Raw genomic sequence first — 17931 nt, forward strand, 5'->3', positions numbered from 1 at the left:
TTTTCTTGTCAAAATACATTTATTTTCCTGAAATTTGTAAAAAAAATAAATAAATAAATAAATAAATAAATAAAAATAAAATAAAAATTCTAAAAAAAAAAAGTTTTTTGTGCCAAAATTCCTTACGATGTCAGAAACTTTTTTTTTAATCAAAATTTGTTTCTGAAAAATATCTGAGATACTGAGATTTTCATATTCTGAAATATAGAAATTTTTTTTTCTTTTTTTACAAAAATGATCTAGGCTTTCAGAAACTAAGAGTTTTTGTTCCAAAAAAACTTTTTTTTTTTTTCTCAAAAGATTCTTTTTTTTTCTAGAAACAAAAAATGTTTTTTTTTGGACAAATTCTCATCAAAAATTTTGAAATTCGTGTTGTGAAAAAAGAATTTACAAACATTTTGTAGTTTTGAGAAACATGGAACTTTTTGTGAACATTTTGAATATATATATATATATATATATATATATATATATATATATATATATATACATATTTATTTTTTTCTCAGGAATTTTTAGATGTCTAAATCTTAGAAATGTTTTGGTCAAATATCCCTTTAAAAAGACTCGAAAAGACTTGAAAGGAGAAGGACTCCTTTCTAAAGCCATATTGAGAAACTTCAGAGTTAACTAATAAACATTTTTATATTGCAGGGTTGTCTGCAAGCTGCAATTAATCAATAATTATCTATCAACAGGGGGGGGGGGGGGAAATGCCTTTCTGCCCAGAAAGCTGAGCAGTCTGAGTGATGGTTGTGTCTGACATGCAAGAAAAAAATAGGAGTGTACAGGCCGGAATGACAGACAGAGAGCTGAGGTGGCAGGTCTGGTTAAATTGATATTCCTCCACAGACTCACAGCAGACACCAAGGTCACAAAGCTCTGGCAATGAACAAAAAGTGTTGGAAATATTCTGAGTTACAGCAACACGGTTAAACATGATGCTCTGATCCGTTTCTCGGTGGATGACCATTATGGTAATATACTGTATGCACTTAGGGTAAAATGAGGCTTTGGATATTATCTCATAACCCAACTCTGCTTTAAAGAGTGGGGATTATACAACGTCATATTTGGGTCGTTGTAGATAATAATAATAATAATAATAATAATAATAATAATAATAATAATAATAATAATAATAATAATAATAATAATAATAATAAATGGAAGAGTAAACTCTCAATTAATCTCAGAAATTTTCTAGAAAAAAAAATGCTGAGTTTGAAAAGTCAAAGATTTGGTCGAAAATACTGAAAAATCTTTAGATTAATCACAGAAATTGATTTTCAGCTAAGAAAATGTTTGACTTTTGAATCTCAGAAATGTCCAACTTTTTGGCAGAATATTTCTGAGATCATTCTGAAAATGTTTGGTGAAAATTTACTCCTCTTTTTTCCCCCCTATGTGCAATGGCCCTGGTATGTTGTACTATTATATTTCCAGGCACGAAGAGCCATTTTGTAGCACAATCATACTTTGTATCGAAATAAAAGAAATTTGACTTCACATCTGAATTGGCTGCTTCTTTAAAAAAAGCTTCTCCTCTTTGACCACAGCAATGCTCCTCCGTGAGTTAACATGAGCGACGTATGGTGAGCTAATTGATGCTAATGCTAGCATGGAGGCGCGTGGGACTTGCGCTCTGTGGGGCGGGAACTCTACGTCAACCACCTACGTATGAAACGCCGCTAAATGACTACTACTACAAAAAATTAATAACATGATATAAAGTTTTAAAAAAGTAGACAGATAAACTTGTGGCAAATTCTAAAGGCGGGGTATTATATAGCTTCCTATTATTTACTCGTACTTTCCTGGTCTTCATAGAAATTTTTCAGTTACAATGTTATGTGAAAAATAATATGGCATGGATACTTTTGGAAAGCAGTTTAAACAAAACCTCAATTTTAAATGAGAGCAAAGCATTTTTATTAGAGACAATATTTACTATTGAAATACAAAAGGGACAGAGTTGTGTTTTCCCAGAACAATTCATCCATGTCGAACAAAATGACGAAAAATCAAATCTTGTATCAGCCACTCGTTTAGTGGAAGAAAAAAACAATTAGAAATCTGCAAATATTTAGAAAAAAAAAATACGTACAAAAGTTACATCTCAATTGAGGTTTTTAAACACTACATTAAATAACACACACGCATGCTTTTTAATCTAGGAAATGTGAGAAATGTACAGCGGACTATATGAGCTGCTGTCAGTGCAGCTGGGAATATTTCATACTTTTCTATAATCCAGCCAAAGTTGCTTCAAAAAAATGGTGAAATGATGCTTAAAAATTAATAAACATAATCGGAAAAATCAATCCTAAAGTTAAAAAAATAAATCGCATTAGAGTCTGAAACTACGTCAAGGCTCTGGCAACTCTGCTTTCTGTTGCCAAGTTACATTCATGTAAAACCCCCACAGAGCAGAGCGAGTTTGCCGACCGATTCAAAATCAATATGTACAGTAATGTCCATGTTGAAGCAAATACAACAAAACACGACTTATTTTCCATAATTCTGCAGATTCTGAGACAAAACACAAGTCAGATCAATGACAAGACAAAACACTTCATCTCAGTTATATTCACCCTGCTCCCACACGGAACCGGCCTGACTCACACACACACGCACACACACACACACACACACGCACACACACACACACACACACACATAAGAGCATTGTCAAGAAAAGGCATTGAAACAACATATACAAAGCAGAGACATGCTGAAATGGACATTGTTAATCTTCTTTTGTGTCTTCCTTTCTAGTTTTCATTTGATGAGTGACTTTCCACTCAGCTGCTCTTCTCGCCCGCACACACACCCACACACAGCTGGACGTCGTCACTCGGCTGCAGACGTAGAAACCAGAAAATACGGTGAGCGTTGATTTGAGGCTCAATCGGCCTTTTAGTTGTTTCCCTGGAAGGTTCCGCGGGCGGCAGCGGACGCTGCTCCGGTGGCTGCCGTCTGGAAGCCCTTGCTGGTGACCACGCCCTGGGAGAACTCCTGCTGGGCCTTCTGGAAACTGGCCCCGGTGCGGCGGTACAGGCTGTGGACCTGAGGACGGGAGAGGGACGGCTTAACTGGAGGTACAACATTAATTACGTAGCTACACAACAGAAAACCTGCATCGAATCATTTCCTCAGACTCCCCATTTGTTGTATCGTTTATCGTTTATCATTTATCGTGAAAACTTTCTTGCCATGATAAGATATTTGATGTATCGTTTTCATGAAAACATTTATATATATATATATATTTATATATATATATATATATATATATATATATATATATATATATATCAGTAAATTTGAAATATACAATTAAGTACAGTCTCTATGTGCACATAGAGACTGTGTCTCTAACTGGTGTCTTGAAGGTTCAAATAAGAACAGAATTTGTTTGTGGAGCGATGAAGGGTGTGGATTGCAGTCCCAACCATACAGATGCCTGAAAAAATTATATAGTTGATTTAGTCATCATTTATCGCTGTAGGTGCGGCCTCCTACAAACGCGTTAGCACTGGACAATATCACGATAAAATTCTAAGTCAGTATCGCCCGTCCCTACCTCCAATCTGCGGCGCGAGGCAGCGGGGAATGTTTGTGTTGAGGGACGGAGATCTCAGCTACTGACAAAAGCTAACGTTTCCATAGAAACCACCATGGAAATCTGTTAAATCTTTTCACAACTTTTTCATGACGCTGTTTGTTCACCAATGTTTGTCAGAATAAATCGTATTCAGTCTTTTGAAAAAAAAATTTTTCTGGCATTTTTTTTGTTGCTTTGTTTTGTTGAGTTTCTCCATATCGAAAAAAGTGATATTAAATCTGCGCCTGTCCAAATATGTTCCAACAACATGCGGTTATCGTATGGTGGCCTAGTTCTTTTCACCTGACTGGAAGTTGTTCAACAATGGGAAGAAATGAAACAAAAAAACAGCAAATACGACACAAATGCAATTTTTTTTTTCTTCCCCGTATGCGACCAATATCCGACTTTTTCCTGGCAGGCTGAACGGCCCAACTCCGATCTTTTGACCCCTTCCAAAAAATCCGATTTGAGCCAAGCCCATATGCGGTACTAAATCGCTTACGTGTTCAAAGCGTGTGCAGCCTGAACGGTCATTTCATCCGACTATCACGTTGCACGTAATAGTCGGACAGTTGGAATGTTCAAAGAAAAATATTGCTGATACGGTAAAGCAGAACTGTCCAAAATAAACCGAGCTCTTACCATCTTCAGCAGGACGACGGACATCACGGCCCCGATCGTGAAGAGGCAGGCCACGATCATCATGATGCCTCCCACCGCCTTTTTGCCGTTGCCGATCTCAGTGAAGGCAGAAATCCAACCGCTGGATCAACCAAACAAACAACGGCTGTTATGTCTTAAGTGACAGCTTCACTTTTAGCACAGAAACATCAACAAGCAGTACATATACTAAACATGTGTATCTTAGCTTTTATATATATATTTTTTTTTAAAGCTGCAATTACCTCACAAAAAATTATGCAAAAAAGTAAAACAACAAGCATCAATTTAATCAGATTTTAAGACATTAGAAGTAGAGAAACAAAAACAGGTTAAATTAAAATGTTGGACGTTTTTTTAGAGTTAATTTCAAGTGAAAAACCTTGAAAATGTATCCAATTAGTCAACCTGGTGTGCACAATGCAGGCTATAGTGACAGAAATACAATCTACATGTGAAAATGAAACACTAGGACGTTTGACAGACATCATTAAAACAGACTAAGGACAAAGATGTAGGGAAGCAATTTTGGTCAATTATGGGTTTGTAAAGTAATATTTCGTTTTCCTTTTGTAATGTTGATAATTTGCCAAAATAAAGTGAAGCAAACTGAACTGATTTACAGTGAAAACAAGAGAAAATGTCAGAAAAAAACCCTCATACATAAGAAGCAAAACTTTCATATCCAGTTTGGAATAGGAGAAGGAAGAATCAATTCGGTCCAGACTCCAAATATGTCCCAGGTTTTTACGCCACAATATAGATCCAACAAAAACTCCCAAAAATAGAGAAAACACACAAAGAAGCAGCAGAAACTTACAGGGTTACCAGGAGACACAGAGACTGAAGAAAGAAAAGAGTCTGTCAGAAAACATAAAACAACAAGGTGAGGAAGAGGAGGGAGAAGACGACGAGGAGGGACAAATGAGTGAACTGGAGTTAGTCAGAAAACCATTAAAACATGGTTAATGCAGCAATTAAACATTATTTGACTTTATACATTTGAGTTATATGGACCTGTGTGAATATGTGTATCAAAAGCAAAACTATTACTCTTGTCTTCTGAACATTTGGTGAAATCTTAAATAGCTAAGAAAAAAAACACTCAAAGACAGTAAAGTTGATGACAATTTACTTTTTAAAAGCTTCATAAACCTGGCAGATGTTGGAATAAACAAATGAGAGAATCTCAACAGCTGCGGTGTTCGGTCAGAATATCATCTGTATTAGTTTCAGACTATTTTGGTACTTGATTGTTGTATCAGTTATTTTATCGATTAATCAATTAATCGGATTTTTAAAATTCTGCAGGTTTTCCAGTTGAGCCTTTTTTTTTGTACAAAATTAAAAATACACAGAGATGTAAATAAATAATTCAATTCCTTGTTTAGATGAGAAAATAAACATTTTATTGCCTAAAACAGAAATAACAGCTTTCCTTTAGGTAACGATTAATCGTTTGTAGGGAAGGAGGCCCCTGCAGCTAAAGAACTCTGAACATCAACATGTGAAACGCTCGGCTCTTTCTGCTTCACGTAATGTCAATAAAATGTAGAGCTAACAGGTTTTTAATAACTGACAGCAAAATGTGCTCAATAGAAGATTTTATTTACAGAATTTGAACCGGGTGAAGCTAAAATTACCGAGAGGAGTTCTGGGTAGAGAGTGTTTACAGACAAAAAAGGTTTTTTATCTTAAATGCAAAATGTGGACATTTTTTGTCAAACTGGACAGTTTTGGCTTCATTACTGCTCTGAGTTTGTTGTTCTTAAGTCTTTAATCAGTTAACGATTAATCGATTAATAAATTAGTTGACGATTAATTCACCAACCAATTAATCACGACTAATCATTTTAGCACCAATTCATTTCAGTGACTTATACAAAAACATTCACCTAATTTCAAAAAGATCCAACATACTAAGCTTTTATTTTGTCAGAATGAGAATGAAACATTTCAGTTTTCATGAAAGTTATGTTTGTAAAGCTAAGTTAGTAATTTAATTTAGCCTGAACACGACTGTCAGGCAGCAGCCATGAAAATGTTTCATCAGTTTCATCCGACTATAACTGCGGTTTTCGCGGTTCCTCACCTGTTTCCCCAGTAGGGGATGCCCACAGCCTGGATGATGACGATGATCACATGGCAGAAAAACACAAAGAAGAAGAAGAAGAAGTTGAAGGAGCTGTCGTTCCTAGACAACGAGAAGACAAAAAAAAAAAACAAACAGTTATCTTAAATCTTAGTGCTTTGCGTTCAGAAGACAATTTAAGAAACATCATTTTACTTGTTATATGAGCAAAATACAGGAATGTAGCCTAGAAGGACCCCAAAAATTTTACACGAAAAATTCAAATGTTTGCCAGAGAGAAAAATTCTGCAAGGGGAAAAAAAAAAAAAAAAATACACATGAAAGATTAAATAGTCCTGCTACGACAAAAAAATGAGATTTGTGATTAATGAACTTCATTTAAGATAGATGAATATAATATTAAAGTCTTCAAGTTACATGAATTAAAGACATTTTGGGATCTTCATTTATGATACACGAATTTAATACTTTTTAAGGATGCGCCGACATCTGCGACAGAGAGATTATGGTTTGATTCTCCAACATGTTGGAAGTCTGTGACCTCCTGGCGAGAGAGTCTGGAGAATTCTGCCGTTCTTCTGCGTTGCTGATTGTTGATGATAACCTCGGGGTTTCGCGTGCCAGTGGTCAAGCTTACCTGAAGGCCTTGTAGACTGGCCGGTACCAGCAGATGAAGGAGCAGGGCGTGAAGAGAACGAGCCAGAGGATGGAGAAGCCGAAGTCCATGCCATGATTCGGGTCATCGATGAAGTAAGCCAGACACGCCAGCAGGTTGAGGAACAGAGTCACACAGTTGACTGAAGGAAACAGGCAGCAAGGTGAGCAAACAACGAACGCGTAAAACATTCAATGTTAACCATGAGCATCAACACGGCAGGACAGATTTCTACAATGAGTGACTCCACACACATAAGGGACTTTTATGTGTTAATTTCAATTCATTAACTGCATTGATTTTAACACATAACATTTTTTTACGCAATGCTTTTTTCTTTTCTTGTAAACCAGAACTTTTGTATTCCGTTTCTAATGTGCCTGTAAATCTGACGCACAAGCGACATCCGCCAACGACAGCGATGGACGACAAAGTCGCTTCTCTTGGCTCGCTGGACGTTCATTTATGCTTCAAAAAAATGACCTGATTGGATGCTGGGAAAGGCTTTTGTTGAGTGTAACGTGTGCTAAAAGGAGTTAGCTTATTAGCCTAGAATAGCATCTCAATGTGGCAGCAGCACACGTCCCCAGTGCTAATGTCAGCGTCCACAGTGCTAATGTCAGCGTCCCCAGTGCTAATGTCAGCGTCCCCAGTGCTAATGTCAGCGTCCACAGTGCTAATGTCAGCGTCCCCAGTGCTAATGTCAGCGTCCACAGTGCTAATGTCAGCGTCCCCAGTGCTAATGTCAGCGTCCACAGTGCTAATGTCAGCGTCCCCAGTGCTAATGTCAGCGTCCCCAGTGCTAATGTCAGCGTCCCCAGTGCTAATGTCAGCGTCCCCAGTGCTAATGTCAGCGTCCCCAGTGCTAATGTCAGCGTCCCCAGTGCTAATGTCAGCGTCCCCAGTGCTAATGTCAGCGTCCCCAGTGCTAATGTCAGCGTCCCCAGTGCTAATGTCAGCGTCCCCAGTGCTAATGTCAGCGTCCACAGTGCTAATGTCAGCGTCCCCAGTGCTAATGTCAGCGTCCCCAGTGCTATTGTCAGCGTCCACAGTGCACGTTTCTAAAGACGCAGTTTTTAAAATTAGTTCCAGGAGTGAAAAACTTTGAAGCTGAATGAGTATAATAACTTTGAGCCAATCTGATGGTTGGACAACCTAAATAATAGATTAAAATCACTAAATATCTTTGCTGTTGAGCTCACACGTCTATTCATTCAACAATTTAGCATCAAAAAGGGGTTTGGAATCGAAAACGTTGCTTATTTTTGTCGATTTCTACGATTAAAAGGGGTTTACTTTATTACAGACCCTAAAATTAACTAATCGAGCCCCACCTTTAATAAAAACATAAAACACTTACACATCCAGAGGTAGTACATCATTTTGCAGACTCTCTGGTACTCGGCAGGGATTTCCTCTGAGAAGTCCTGATAGAAACAAGGTGTGATGGGGAAGAACTTGGGAAGCGGAGGCCAGTTGTTCTCTTTACCTGTCAACACAGAATAAAGTCAATCTAACCAGCAGATGGGCTACTGAACACAAAGCTGCACTGGGTTGCCTTTGTACCAAATACTTTTTACTTTTACTGGAGCAAAAATATGCTGAAGTACTGCTACTGTCACTAGAGGACAATTTTTATGCTCCTCTACCCATCCCTGCTCCTGACAACCTTTTTTAAAAACCCATTTAAACACTTCACATGCATGTAGGACAAATTTTAGACACTAGAGGGTGCAAACCTTAAGATTGGCAAACCCAAAAAAGCTTTGTACAGAAAAACTAATATAATACAGGTGAGCATTAAGACAACAGACATGCAATAGTGGTGACTATGACAGGGTGATAGGGCTGAAAAAGAAAAAGGAGGAGAATATTTCAGGCAAAAGAAAAACAATTTGAAACTTTGAGATTGATTTTTATTTCCAAAAATCTAACATTTTTGACATTTGGAAACTAAAACTTGCAAGACTTTTCCAGAAATCTTTTTTTCTTTTTTGCAGAAAATTTCTCCCATTTCTTTTCTCTTTTTAGATCTACGATGACCCTAATACGCCGTCGTCTTGAAACGGGTGGATTATTTATTCCGTTCCTTATGTCTAAGTGGGAACTTCATGACGCCGCTCAGAGAGCAGCTCTTCGTATCCTGAGCTCAGGTGTGACAGATATCTCAAGCATCCTCTCTGCAGCAGAATGCAGACGCTGCACAACGTCTTCCTGTCTCGGTAAAACTGCGCCGCTTGCAATGCTGCTGTGGGGAGGCTGCGTCTGTACGGACCTGTGGGGGCCCGGTTCTGCAGCTCCTGCTCCCTGCGGTCCAGTTCGGCTGCTTTCCTCTCCAGCTCCTCCTGCTGCCTCAGCAGGTTGGCCTGAGCTGCGGTGGCGGACGCCTGGAGGAAATGGAGAGAGAGAGAAAGAAGAAAAGAACAAAGAAAGGAAGAAAGAAAATACAGAGGGGATTAATATCTTGAGTCTACAAACACGACAAGAGGCAAAAAGGAAAGTGGATTTTGGTGATAATTGAGGGTAACTGCAGCTTGTGTGTGAAATTTCACATGCATCTGGTGCAAACAGGAGGTTTTACAAGCAACAATGTGAAACGGATGATCGACTTGTCATTCAGACTTGTGTGATGATTCAGAACCGACTTAGTCAGAGGGAAGAACTGAAAAATGAAACCAAAGACAACTAAAGACAGCACATCTTGGTAGGCAGCAGAGGTAACGGACCGTTGTTTTGGTTTTTTAAACGACGGGAACATTTGAAGCCCGTCCTTCATTTGACAGGTTATAATTAACACCTTGACTGGTGCACATGAGAGGACAATACAGACACAACTAAAACCAATCAATACAAAAAATTCTTCCTGAATATCATCTCATGGACTCGGAACTAAATGCGTCTTCCTCACCAGGAGCTGACAGCGTGTTGAAGAGTTATGGACAGGAAGCTTTGGAGCGTCCGGTTCAGAGGCGCATTTCAAACCTTTGGTAGAAATGGCGCGTTTAATTCCAGTCTCCGTTACAGACCAGAGAAAACTAAAGAGAATGCAATGTTGTCTTAATCCATTTATAGACTAAACAGAGGAGCCAACAGTTTATCTTGAGGAAATAAATAAAAGTGCAGAAGTTAATTAGACCATAATATACGCAGTGCGCTGCACAACCAATGCGGACGCGGCTCCGCCGCTGCGAAGAATTAAACTTAACTCACCCTGCGAAGAGTTAAACTTAACTCACCCTGCGGTTTCAACAAGTGGAGCTGGAAGACGTTGCCCTCCCGTGCCCAGAGGGAGACCGGCGCTCAGAAGCGCGGCAGACGTAACACCTGTCCGTTTCGGAGACGCGAAACCACGCAAAAAAAAAAAAAAATCCTGGTAGAAGCGCAACGCCCGGACATCGCACGGGGTAAAAACTTTAAGAGTTCAATTGATCGGTTTGGATCAGACGGAGCCAACTGACTGATGAACCAGCGCTGATTTCTCTATAGATGCGACCAGGAGGAATTTGTGAGGCACTGTGCGCTCAGACCACAGCGGGTGAAGTGCTGCTAATTTAAGTGGATTCGTTTAATTTAATATATTTTAAGTTATTAGGGTCACAGTCAGTGGTTTGTGTCACTACAGAGAAAAAGTTAGATGCTTTTATCTGCTTTATGTGCGATGAGATCTGGATTGACGGTTCAACTAGGTGAATATTAACTAAACCACAAAACAAACATAAATAGCTTACTGTATGTTAATATGATTATAAATTAACGGGTAAGAATGGTATATGACCGATTTATTTTAATACTGCCCGTCACGATGACGGAGAACAAAAAAGTCTAGTGCGACCTCTGGTAAGCGGATTGATCCAACATATCAATATACCAAATCAGTATCTGTATTGGATCGATAACAGTGTGGCAAGATTGGTACTTTACTTTTAGATTCCGTTTCTATTTAATTTTATCTTTGTGTTGTAGCTTAAAAAATAAGATTGTTTTGATTTTTTTCTCAAATTATAATTGTATTTTTACTTTGTTCATTTAAGGAAAAACAGAAATCAGTTTTGTTCTATTATTTATCATTACATTGGAAGGGCTTTTTTGTTTAAATCATTTTTCACCAACAACATTCCACTGTTCCCATGTTTTTTTGGTTTGTTTGTTTGTTTGTTTTAAAACCTAAAAACAGAAATTAAATGTTGGTTCTTTAAAAGTGACCATATATCTTCGATAGTAGATACTTATTTGAAAGAAAAAAAAAGAACATTTAAAATGGCTCTTTGGTTTGTAATGGTTGCAAACTTTTACAAACTAAAGTAAAGGTTTGTAAAATTGCACCAACAGTTAATGTTTATAAACCAAAGAAAGGGTTTGCAAAGGTTTACAAACCTTTAATTTACAAACATTAGTGAAGGTTTACGAACCTTTACTTTGTAAACCAAAGAAAAGGTTTACAAAACGTTACTGTGTTTACCAGAGTAATATTATACTAACACACAACCTTTACTTTGTTTGTAAAGGTTTTTTAAACCCTTACAAACCTTTACAATGGATTTACAAACTTTTATAAACAATCTTTTGTAAACTTTGGTTTACAAACCTTTACCTTGGTAAACGAAGGTTTACTTGGACTGTAACCTGCACATGTGACAAGCAACATGTGAAGTTTGTGACGATAAGGTGAGACATTGTTGACATCATCTCACCATTACTGTTTTGCAACACCATGTTCTCTCTATTCACTTTATTGTCTCCGGTGTTTGTTTTGGAGTGGCTTTGGTTTGTGATAAAGCTGAAGCAGCTGCACAGAAACAATTAGAGTGTTAATAAACTGTGGACGACACGTGAACAGGAACAGGACCGAGGGAAGTCAGCAAGCTCCGGCTAACGCGACAACGTGTCCCCACCTGTGGACTGGGTTCTGTGGACGGCTGCAGCACGGCTGGCTGGTAGGGGGAGGTGGAGGCCGGCGTGGTCTGGGCGCCGGCAAAGTCCTGACAGAAAAAAAAAAAGAAGAAATAAAAATCAGATGAAAAGATATAAACAGCTGATGCAAAGAGAAAAGATTGAAGCCAAGGGGTGGGATGGAAAAAAAAGTTCGAAAGTGAAGGCAAATATAAGAAAGAAGCAGAGAAGAGAAGGAAGAAGAGAGCAGCTCATTTTTACTGAATGATGAGGAAACGCAAAGTCAAGCAAAATTCAAAAAATAAGACACAGAATGTTGAAAAATAATCTGAACAAAAACGCAGAGAAATGTGAAACGGATCAGCGATTTATATTCTTTCGGGTTCCAGGAGGCAGGAGAGTGTTTTCGGGAATTATAGAATTTAAATCCTACAACATCTCATGTATAAATTATTTTTTAATGTACGCAATTTTAAGAGAAACTTCATGTTACATTCTATTTCTCATTAATTCTACAGTCATCAAGACACATTTCCTTACAGTGAATGATGAACAGAATTTGGATACGAAACAATCAAAATGGAGGAGGAGGAGCAATAATCGCATTGTTACCACATTTTTACTGACAGTCATCTACTCTTAACTTTCAGGGGACATTGAAGAAAAAACAAACAAACAAACAAAAAGAAAACTTAACAAAACTAAAAAAAAAAAGAAAGAAAAGATGTCTTACATCGGACGGGGGGAAGGGGTTGTACTGGTCGACCGGTTCAATGCTGGAGTTTGTCACCTGAGTGACTGAAGGATCCTGAAAAAGACATGAAGAGAGACGTCACTGCGCATCAACGACAAAGACACAAAACCGATCACTGTGCTGTGCAATCACCAAATAGATCCGACTAGAGAAGGCTTGACCAGAACAAGGTGAAATCAAACTGAAAGCATGAGGCCAAAAAGATGAAAAAGAACAACATATTTTTACATCTTATCTAGAGGGGATAAAAACACCAAATGGCAGATTGATTTCTATTTGTGACCATCAGAGCCTCTTGCTGTTGTAGCCTGAACCTGCGGAGGCTCAGGTCAATCATTAGCTTTGGCAGAAGTATCGGCAATCATTAAATGGCTTTTGTCTCAGGGTTGGCCAAACGCAAAACAAAAGGGCCGAAAGGCCCTTCGTCTGAGTTGGAGAAAATTTCATCGTTTAAGTTTGAATTTGGTGAAATTTCTGGAACAAACACAAAAGCTTTATATATAAAAAAACAAACTAAAGGTTTTTGTTCATTATTTTTGTTGCATTCTTTAAGTCAATGTGAAATGTTTTGTTTTTGCGCTTCATCCCCCCCCCCATAATTCAAACTGGAGGCTAAAGTGACGTTTGAGTCGTATTGCAAAATAAGAGATTAAATATTTTCTTATTTTAAAAAAAGGAAAAAAGAACTTAATTGTTTTTACTAGCATTTTACTACTAGCTTAAGTTGCCATCACAATACTGGACAATGTTTTTATTCGATTACTAGATTAATTGTCAAAATAAACCAATCAATGAAAACAAAAGCTTACAACAGCCTTACTATGAAGTGGTGGCTTACTGATATTTTGCTTATGTGTATGTATTAAATCTACAAATTATGTCCTATTATAAAATAATATCATTTGTCAGCTCTCCAAATAATTATTTGATTTTCTGTTTTAAATGACAAAAATCATTTGATGGATACCTGTTTTTTTTTTTTTAATTCAAGATCACATCCTGTGATGATCTCATAGCACATTATGGATCCAAAATTATTCATGAGAAGAATCTTTCTGCGGTGACCCCTTGACCTCTGGTATTCTGGGGGAGTTGGGGAGTTTAAATGTTCTTAGCACTCCCAGTTAGTCACACCCTTAAAACTCACACTATGACACGTTGATGATGGAGCCATTAGTCTGAGTCAGGGTATGATCAGTGTATGATCAGCCTGGCGGGGCACCAGGCTTGAATCCAGTCATGTTACGACGGCAGCGTCACACTTTATGGCATCCATAAAGTGGAGGGCCGGCTGTGATGTCAGCGGTGACCTGCGTTTGTGGATGGGCGGAGAAGCGGCTGAATAAACAGCGGCCGGCGTAGGTAACAGAATTACTGAGCTGGTACATACAAGCTATTTTATGCTTTTATATTGTCTTCCATTAACATTTCATCCGAGAAAATCCACATTTCTCTCCCTTAAAGCCTAAAACTAGTCATGTCATTCCACCATCGCTCGACTGCTGTAGGTTTACAGCATAAAGACGTAAATAACAGAGATATCCTACTGTAGTGCTGAACTGGGAACAGCCACACCCTGATTATAAGCATTATCAAAACCATCCCTGCTTCCTGGTGCGGGGATGTTTGGATATCAGCCCGTCTCGTTCAAGGAGAGGTTTATGTATTTTAGCATCCAGTAAAGTTGCAGTCTTTGCAGTTTGTGGGGAGTTTTTTTGTTGTTGTTGTTGTTTTCACATGCCTCACATTAGTCCTCATTTAAAGAGGATTGGCTACCGTGTTCATCTGGTTCCTCACCGTTTCCGTCTGAGCCCTGTAATCACACAACAAGAGCATGCCCAGTTTCTTTTTTTTTCTTTTTTCTTTCTACTTCAATACTATTTAACACAGTTAACACTGTTGATAACGGCTCTAAAGTACAGCGTTTACACAATATAAGTTATTGACTCTAGTTTTGGGAATCATTTTATACTTTAACTTTTCTTTACTGGTAAAAGCTTGAAAACTTTGACCTTAATTTGTTAGCTCTCGGCTTGAATTCGCATTATTCTGGAATTGCTACATATTTTTTCATTTAATCCATGTTGGGATCATTTCACATGGACGCCTTGGTCCAAAAACGATAGGCTCACTCTAAAAACAAAAAGAAGCCAAACAATGTTGCGTTGTTGTTTTTTTTTTTTTTTTCCTTTTGCCACACTCCCATCTGCATGACGTTCCACACACATGGAGGGAGGGACGAACTGCTCCCGTTCCCGGTGGGAATGTTTACAGGTGTGTCAGCTGCAGCGAGCTGTGAGCTCATGCTTACAGTCACATGGCCAGTGAGTGACGTGTCGGCTTTGTCTTGTGATTTAGTCATTTTTCACACATTTCTGAGGAGGAAAATTGATGTGGATAACAGAAACTGAACTGAACCGCCTCCTCCCTGAAAAACAAACAAAAAAAGAAAGAAAATGAAGCAGAGCCTCCTGGATGTTGTGATGTGTTTATGTGATTGCTGCGGCCTAAAACGACGGATTTTATGGTAGCTTTTTCAACAAGGTTGTGCTTTTTTTCTTTTGCTTTATTTTTAGGTTTTTAAAAAAAAAAAAAAAAAAAAGTTAATATTTAAAGTGTAAATTACATTATCTTCTTGAGATGACTGACAAATAAAATCGTGTTCTGAGGAGTTGTCAAAGTGCAAAAGAAGAGTTCAGTATTTGTCACGTTAGCGCAGTGGCATCCGAACTTTTTGCAATTAGGGCCAAAATTGTTACCTTTTTTTTCTGAACATATTACTAACTAATATACTACACAGACAATATTTTAATAAAGTAAAAATAGTCTGACGTTTGCAGAAAAGGAATCTGTATGCATCTCACAGAGTTGCTGCATTAAAACTTTCGAAAACATTTTTCGGGGTTTATCGTCTTGGTTTTATCTGTGATCGTGGACTGAGTGGCCAAACAAAATCCTCCAGAGGCCTGAAAATGGTCTGAGGGCCACACTTTGAACATCTCTAGTTTAGCGTCACACGTGTTTTTATTTTGCAGGCTCGTCTTTCGAGAGGCGTCGTGAAACAGGAAGTTAAATAAATATCGGGACTTGTCAAAATTCAGCCGAGTTGCAGTGACTGGTCAGAAAAGAAGGAAATACCAATCACCGTAGTATTTTCTGTGAGATTTGCGGAAAAGTTGCGATGACTGGTGAAAATTGTGCATGCTGATGTGCTTAAAGGCCAACAATATGGGAAGTTTTCAGTTTTGGTACATAGGGGGAAAAAAGAACCGTATTCTTCCCCATTTCAACTACTGCTGACCAATCGCAGCTGGTCTACTAAGACCCTGGACGATTAATTCGTACATCCCTACATATATATATACCAACCCTTAAATCAAATAAAACCTTACCACAAAACGAGAAGAAGCTGGTTGTTAAAGGTAGTCAGTGAAACCTGAAAAATGTGTGTGATTTTACATAACAGCACCATGTATCATGGCAACCCCTATGTAGCCAAAATGTCTGTGGAGTCCAACGCATACAAAGCAACGCAAGAAACCTTTTTTTTTACTGGTCTCACAATCCCTACAGAATGTAGAATATGCATTAGAACGTGGAACACATGCAACATAAATTGGGGAGTTCACAATGTCAGGACCAAGCCTGACTCCCTGGTTAATCATTTATGTTGCTAGCAGTCTAAACAATGTAATATTCAATCACCAGTTCCCTTTAAAAGACTTCTTTACATGGCATAAGCAATGGGGGAAAAAAGCTTTACACTGTTATTAAAAAGTTACATTAATAATAAATGATGTTATTGGACTAGTTTCCTGTGATAAGTACACTTCCATACACAAAAAAACTCTTCCTTTGGTTAACACTGATGGGTTTATTGATCTACTTCTGATCAACAGGTAATAATACAATTCAGAACATCTGGAGAGAGGTTATAGTCAACCTGTTTAATTCTACACAAATATACCAACATTTAAATATTATTTTTTGAGCAGTGAATTAACCTGCATGTTACATCCTGTTTGCTAGAAACTCACTTCATGGAGAAAATGAGGCTGATAATTAATACATTTCAAAATGAAAAAAAAAACAAAACGTAATTCGTGTTAAAGCTGCAAATACTTATAGAATTCGACTTGAAACTAAAGAGTAATAGTGGCAACGAATTTTAAAATACCCTGACACACATTCTCGGTTGACTACACTTTAACTTCCTGAAAGTCAACTCTGAGGGTAAACCGCCTTCTCCGGCGACGTACCGCGCTGATTGGCTAAGCCACTGTCAATCCTGCGGGGTTGGCCAATGGCTTTCCAGAAGCGGGGAAATACGTCCCTCCCCCCCCCCGTCACCCGCCCAGCTACAGTTGCGTTTCCTGGCGTGCTGGCAGCCTTGTAACGAAAGAGCTCCCTGCAACAGCCCCCCGACAGCACTTCGTCTAGCAACAAACAATTAAACCGCTCACTTACATTGAATGGGTTAATGTTGCTGGGTTCCGCGAAGGGGTTGATGTCAAACTCCGACATTTTGGAAGAACGACGAGGCGTTTATCCTCTGGAAAAAAAGTAAACAACAAACTCTTTTCTGTCGCTTCAGAATCTGCCCGTCCCAGCCACTTCCTCGAATGAACTTGAACGCGCAGGCGCACTGAGATTTCGGCACAATGACGTGTCCCGCGTCATGTGTCATAAGTGCGCCTCCTTAAAAACTGTATGTAAAACTGTATTGTATGATAAAGAAAAATAAGTGCAGTTCTTTATTGTTATAAATATTTGTTCAACTAATGTATTCTTAAGAAATAGAGAACATTTGTTTATCTTTCGAGTGTGCACCAGTGACTAGTATTACGGTAAAATGGAGGATTATTTACACAATTTTGATTTGCCTGACTTTTAGATTTCCTAATAAATATGTAAACCTTACAAAGATGACGCTGATCGGTCTTATTCCGATGAGAGGAAACATACTTGAAAAATACGAAGTAGAAATTTAAGCAAAAATGATAAAGACTTAAAATTTCGGCCACCATGTGTCACTAAAACTGTTTCAAGTCTCACCACAAAATGACATGCCGTAGATTCCAATATGGCTTTATTTATTGAACAAACAAATTGAAAAGTAAGCCCAGAGAAACTTTATATATATGCAAAATATTACACGAAGAGGAGCCACTATGTTTTTTATTACCATCCTTGACACACCGTACTGTTCACGCATAAATAGGATCTGAACAGATTTATGGAACAGCTTGCTTTTATCAAAATATGACCAA

At 38.2% G+C, this 17931-nt stretch overlaps 1 protein-coding gene across 1 annotated transcript; it reads right to left on the reverse strand.

The window, feature by feature from the left end:
• Positions 1-1908: 1908 nt before the first annotated feature.
• Positions 1909-17304, reverse strand: LOC102223223 (secretory carrier-associated membrane protein 2). Its single transcript, XM_014471877.2, has 9 exons — positions 17129-17304; positions 12641-12715; positions 11910-11996; positions 9293-9404; positions 8378-8506; positions 7000-7159; positions 6363-6464; positions 4253-4373; positions 1909-3069 (listed from the first exon to the last, which is right to left on the reverse strand). The coding sequence occupies exons 1-9, from the start codon at positions 17183-17185 to the stop codon at positions 2920-2922; spliced, it is 993 nt and encodes a 330-aa protein (XP_014327363.1). The 5' UTR covers positions 17186-17304; the 3' UTR covers positions 1909-2919.
• Positions 17305-17931: the final 627 nt, after the last annotated feature.

This window comes from Xiphophorus maculatus, chromosome 2 (genome assembly GCF_002775205.1).
Source record: "Xiphophorus maculatus strain JP 163 A chromosome 2, X_maculatus-5.0-male, whole genome shotgun sequence".
Classification (NCBI taxonomy): Eukaryota; Metazoa; Chordata; class Actinopteri; order Cyprinodontiformes; family Poeciliidae; genus Xiphophorus; species Xiphophorus maculatus.

Coding starts and splice junctions, on each gene's coding strand:
- LOC102223223 (XM_014471877.2), bottom strand. CDS start 17,185: ATGTCGGAGTTTGACATCAACCCCTTCGCGGAACCCAGCAACATTAAC. Junction 9,405..11,909: donor CCACAGAACCCAGTCCACAG/GTGGGGACACGT, acceptor CATTTCCTCCAG/GCGTCCGCCACCGCAGCTCA. Junction 7,160..8,377: donor GATGTACTACCTCTGGATGT/GTAAGTGTTTTA, acceptor TGTTTCCTTCAG/TCAACTGTGTGACTCTGTTC.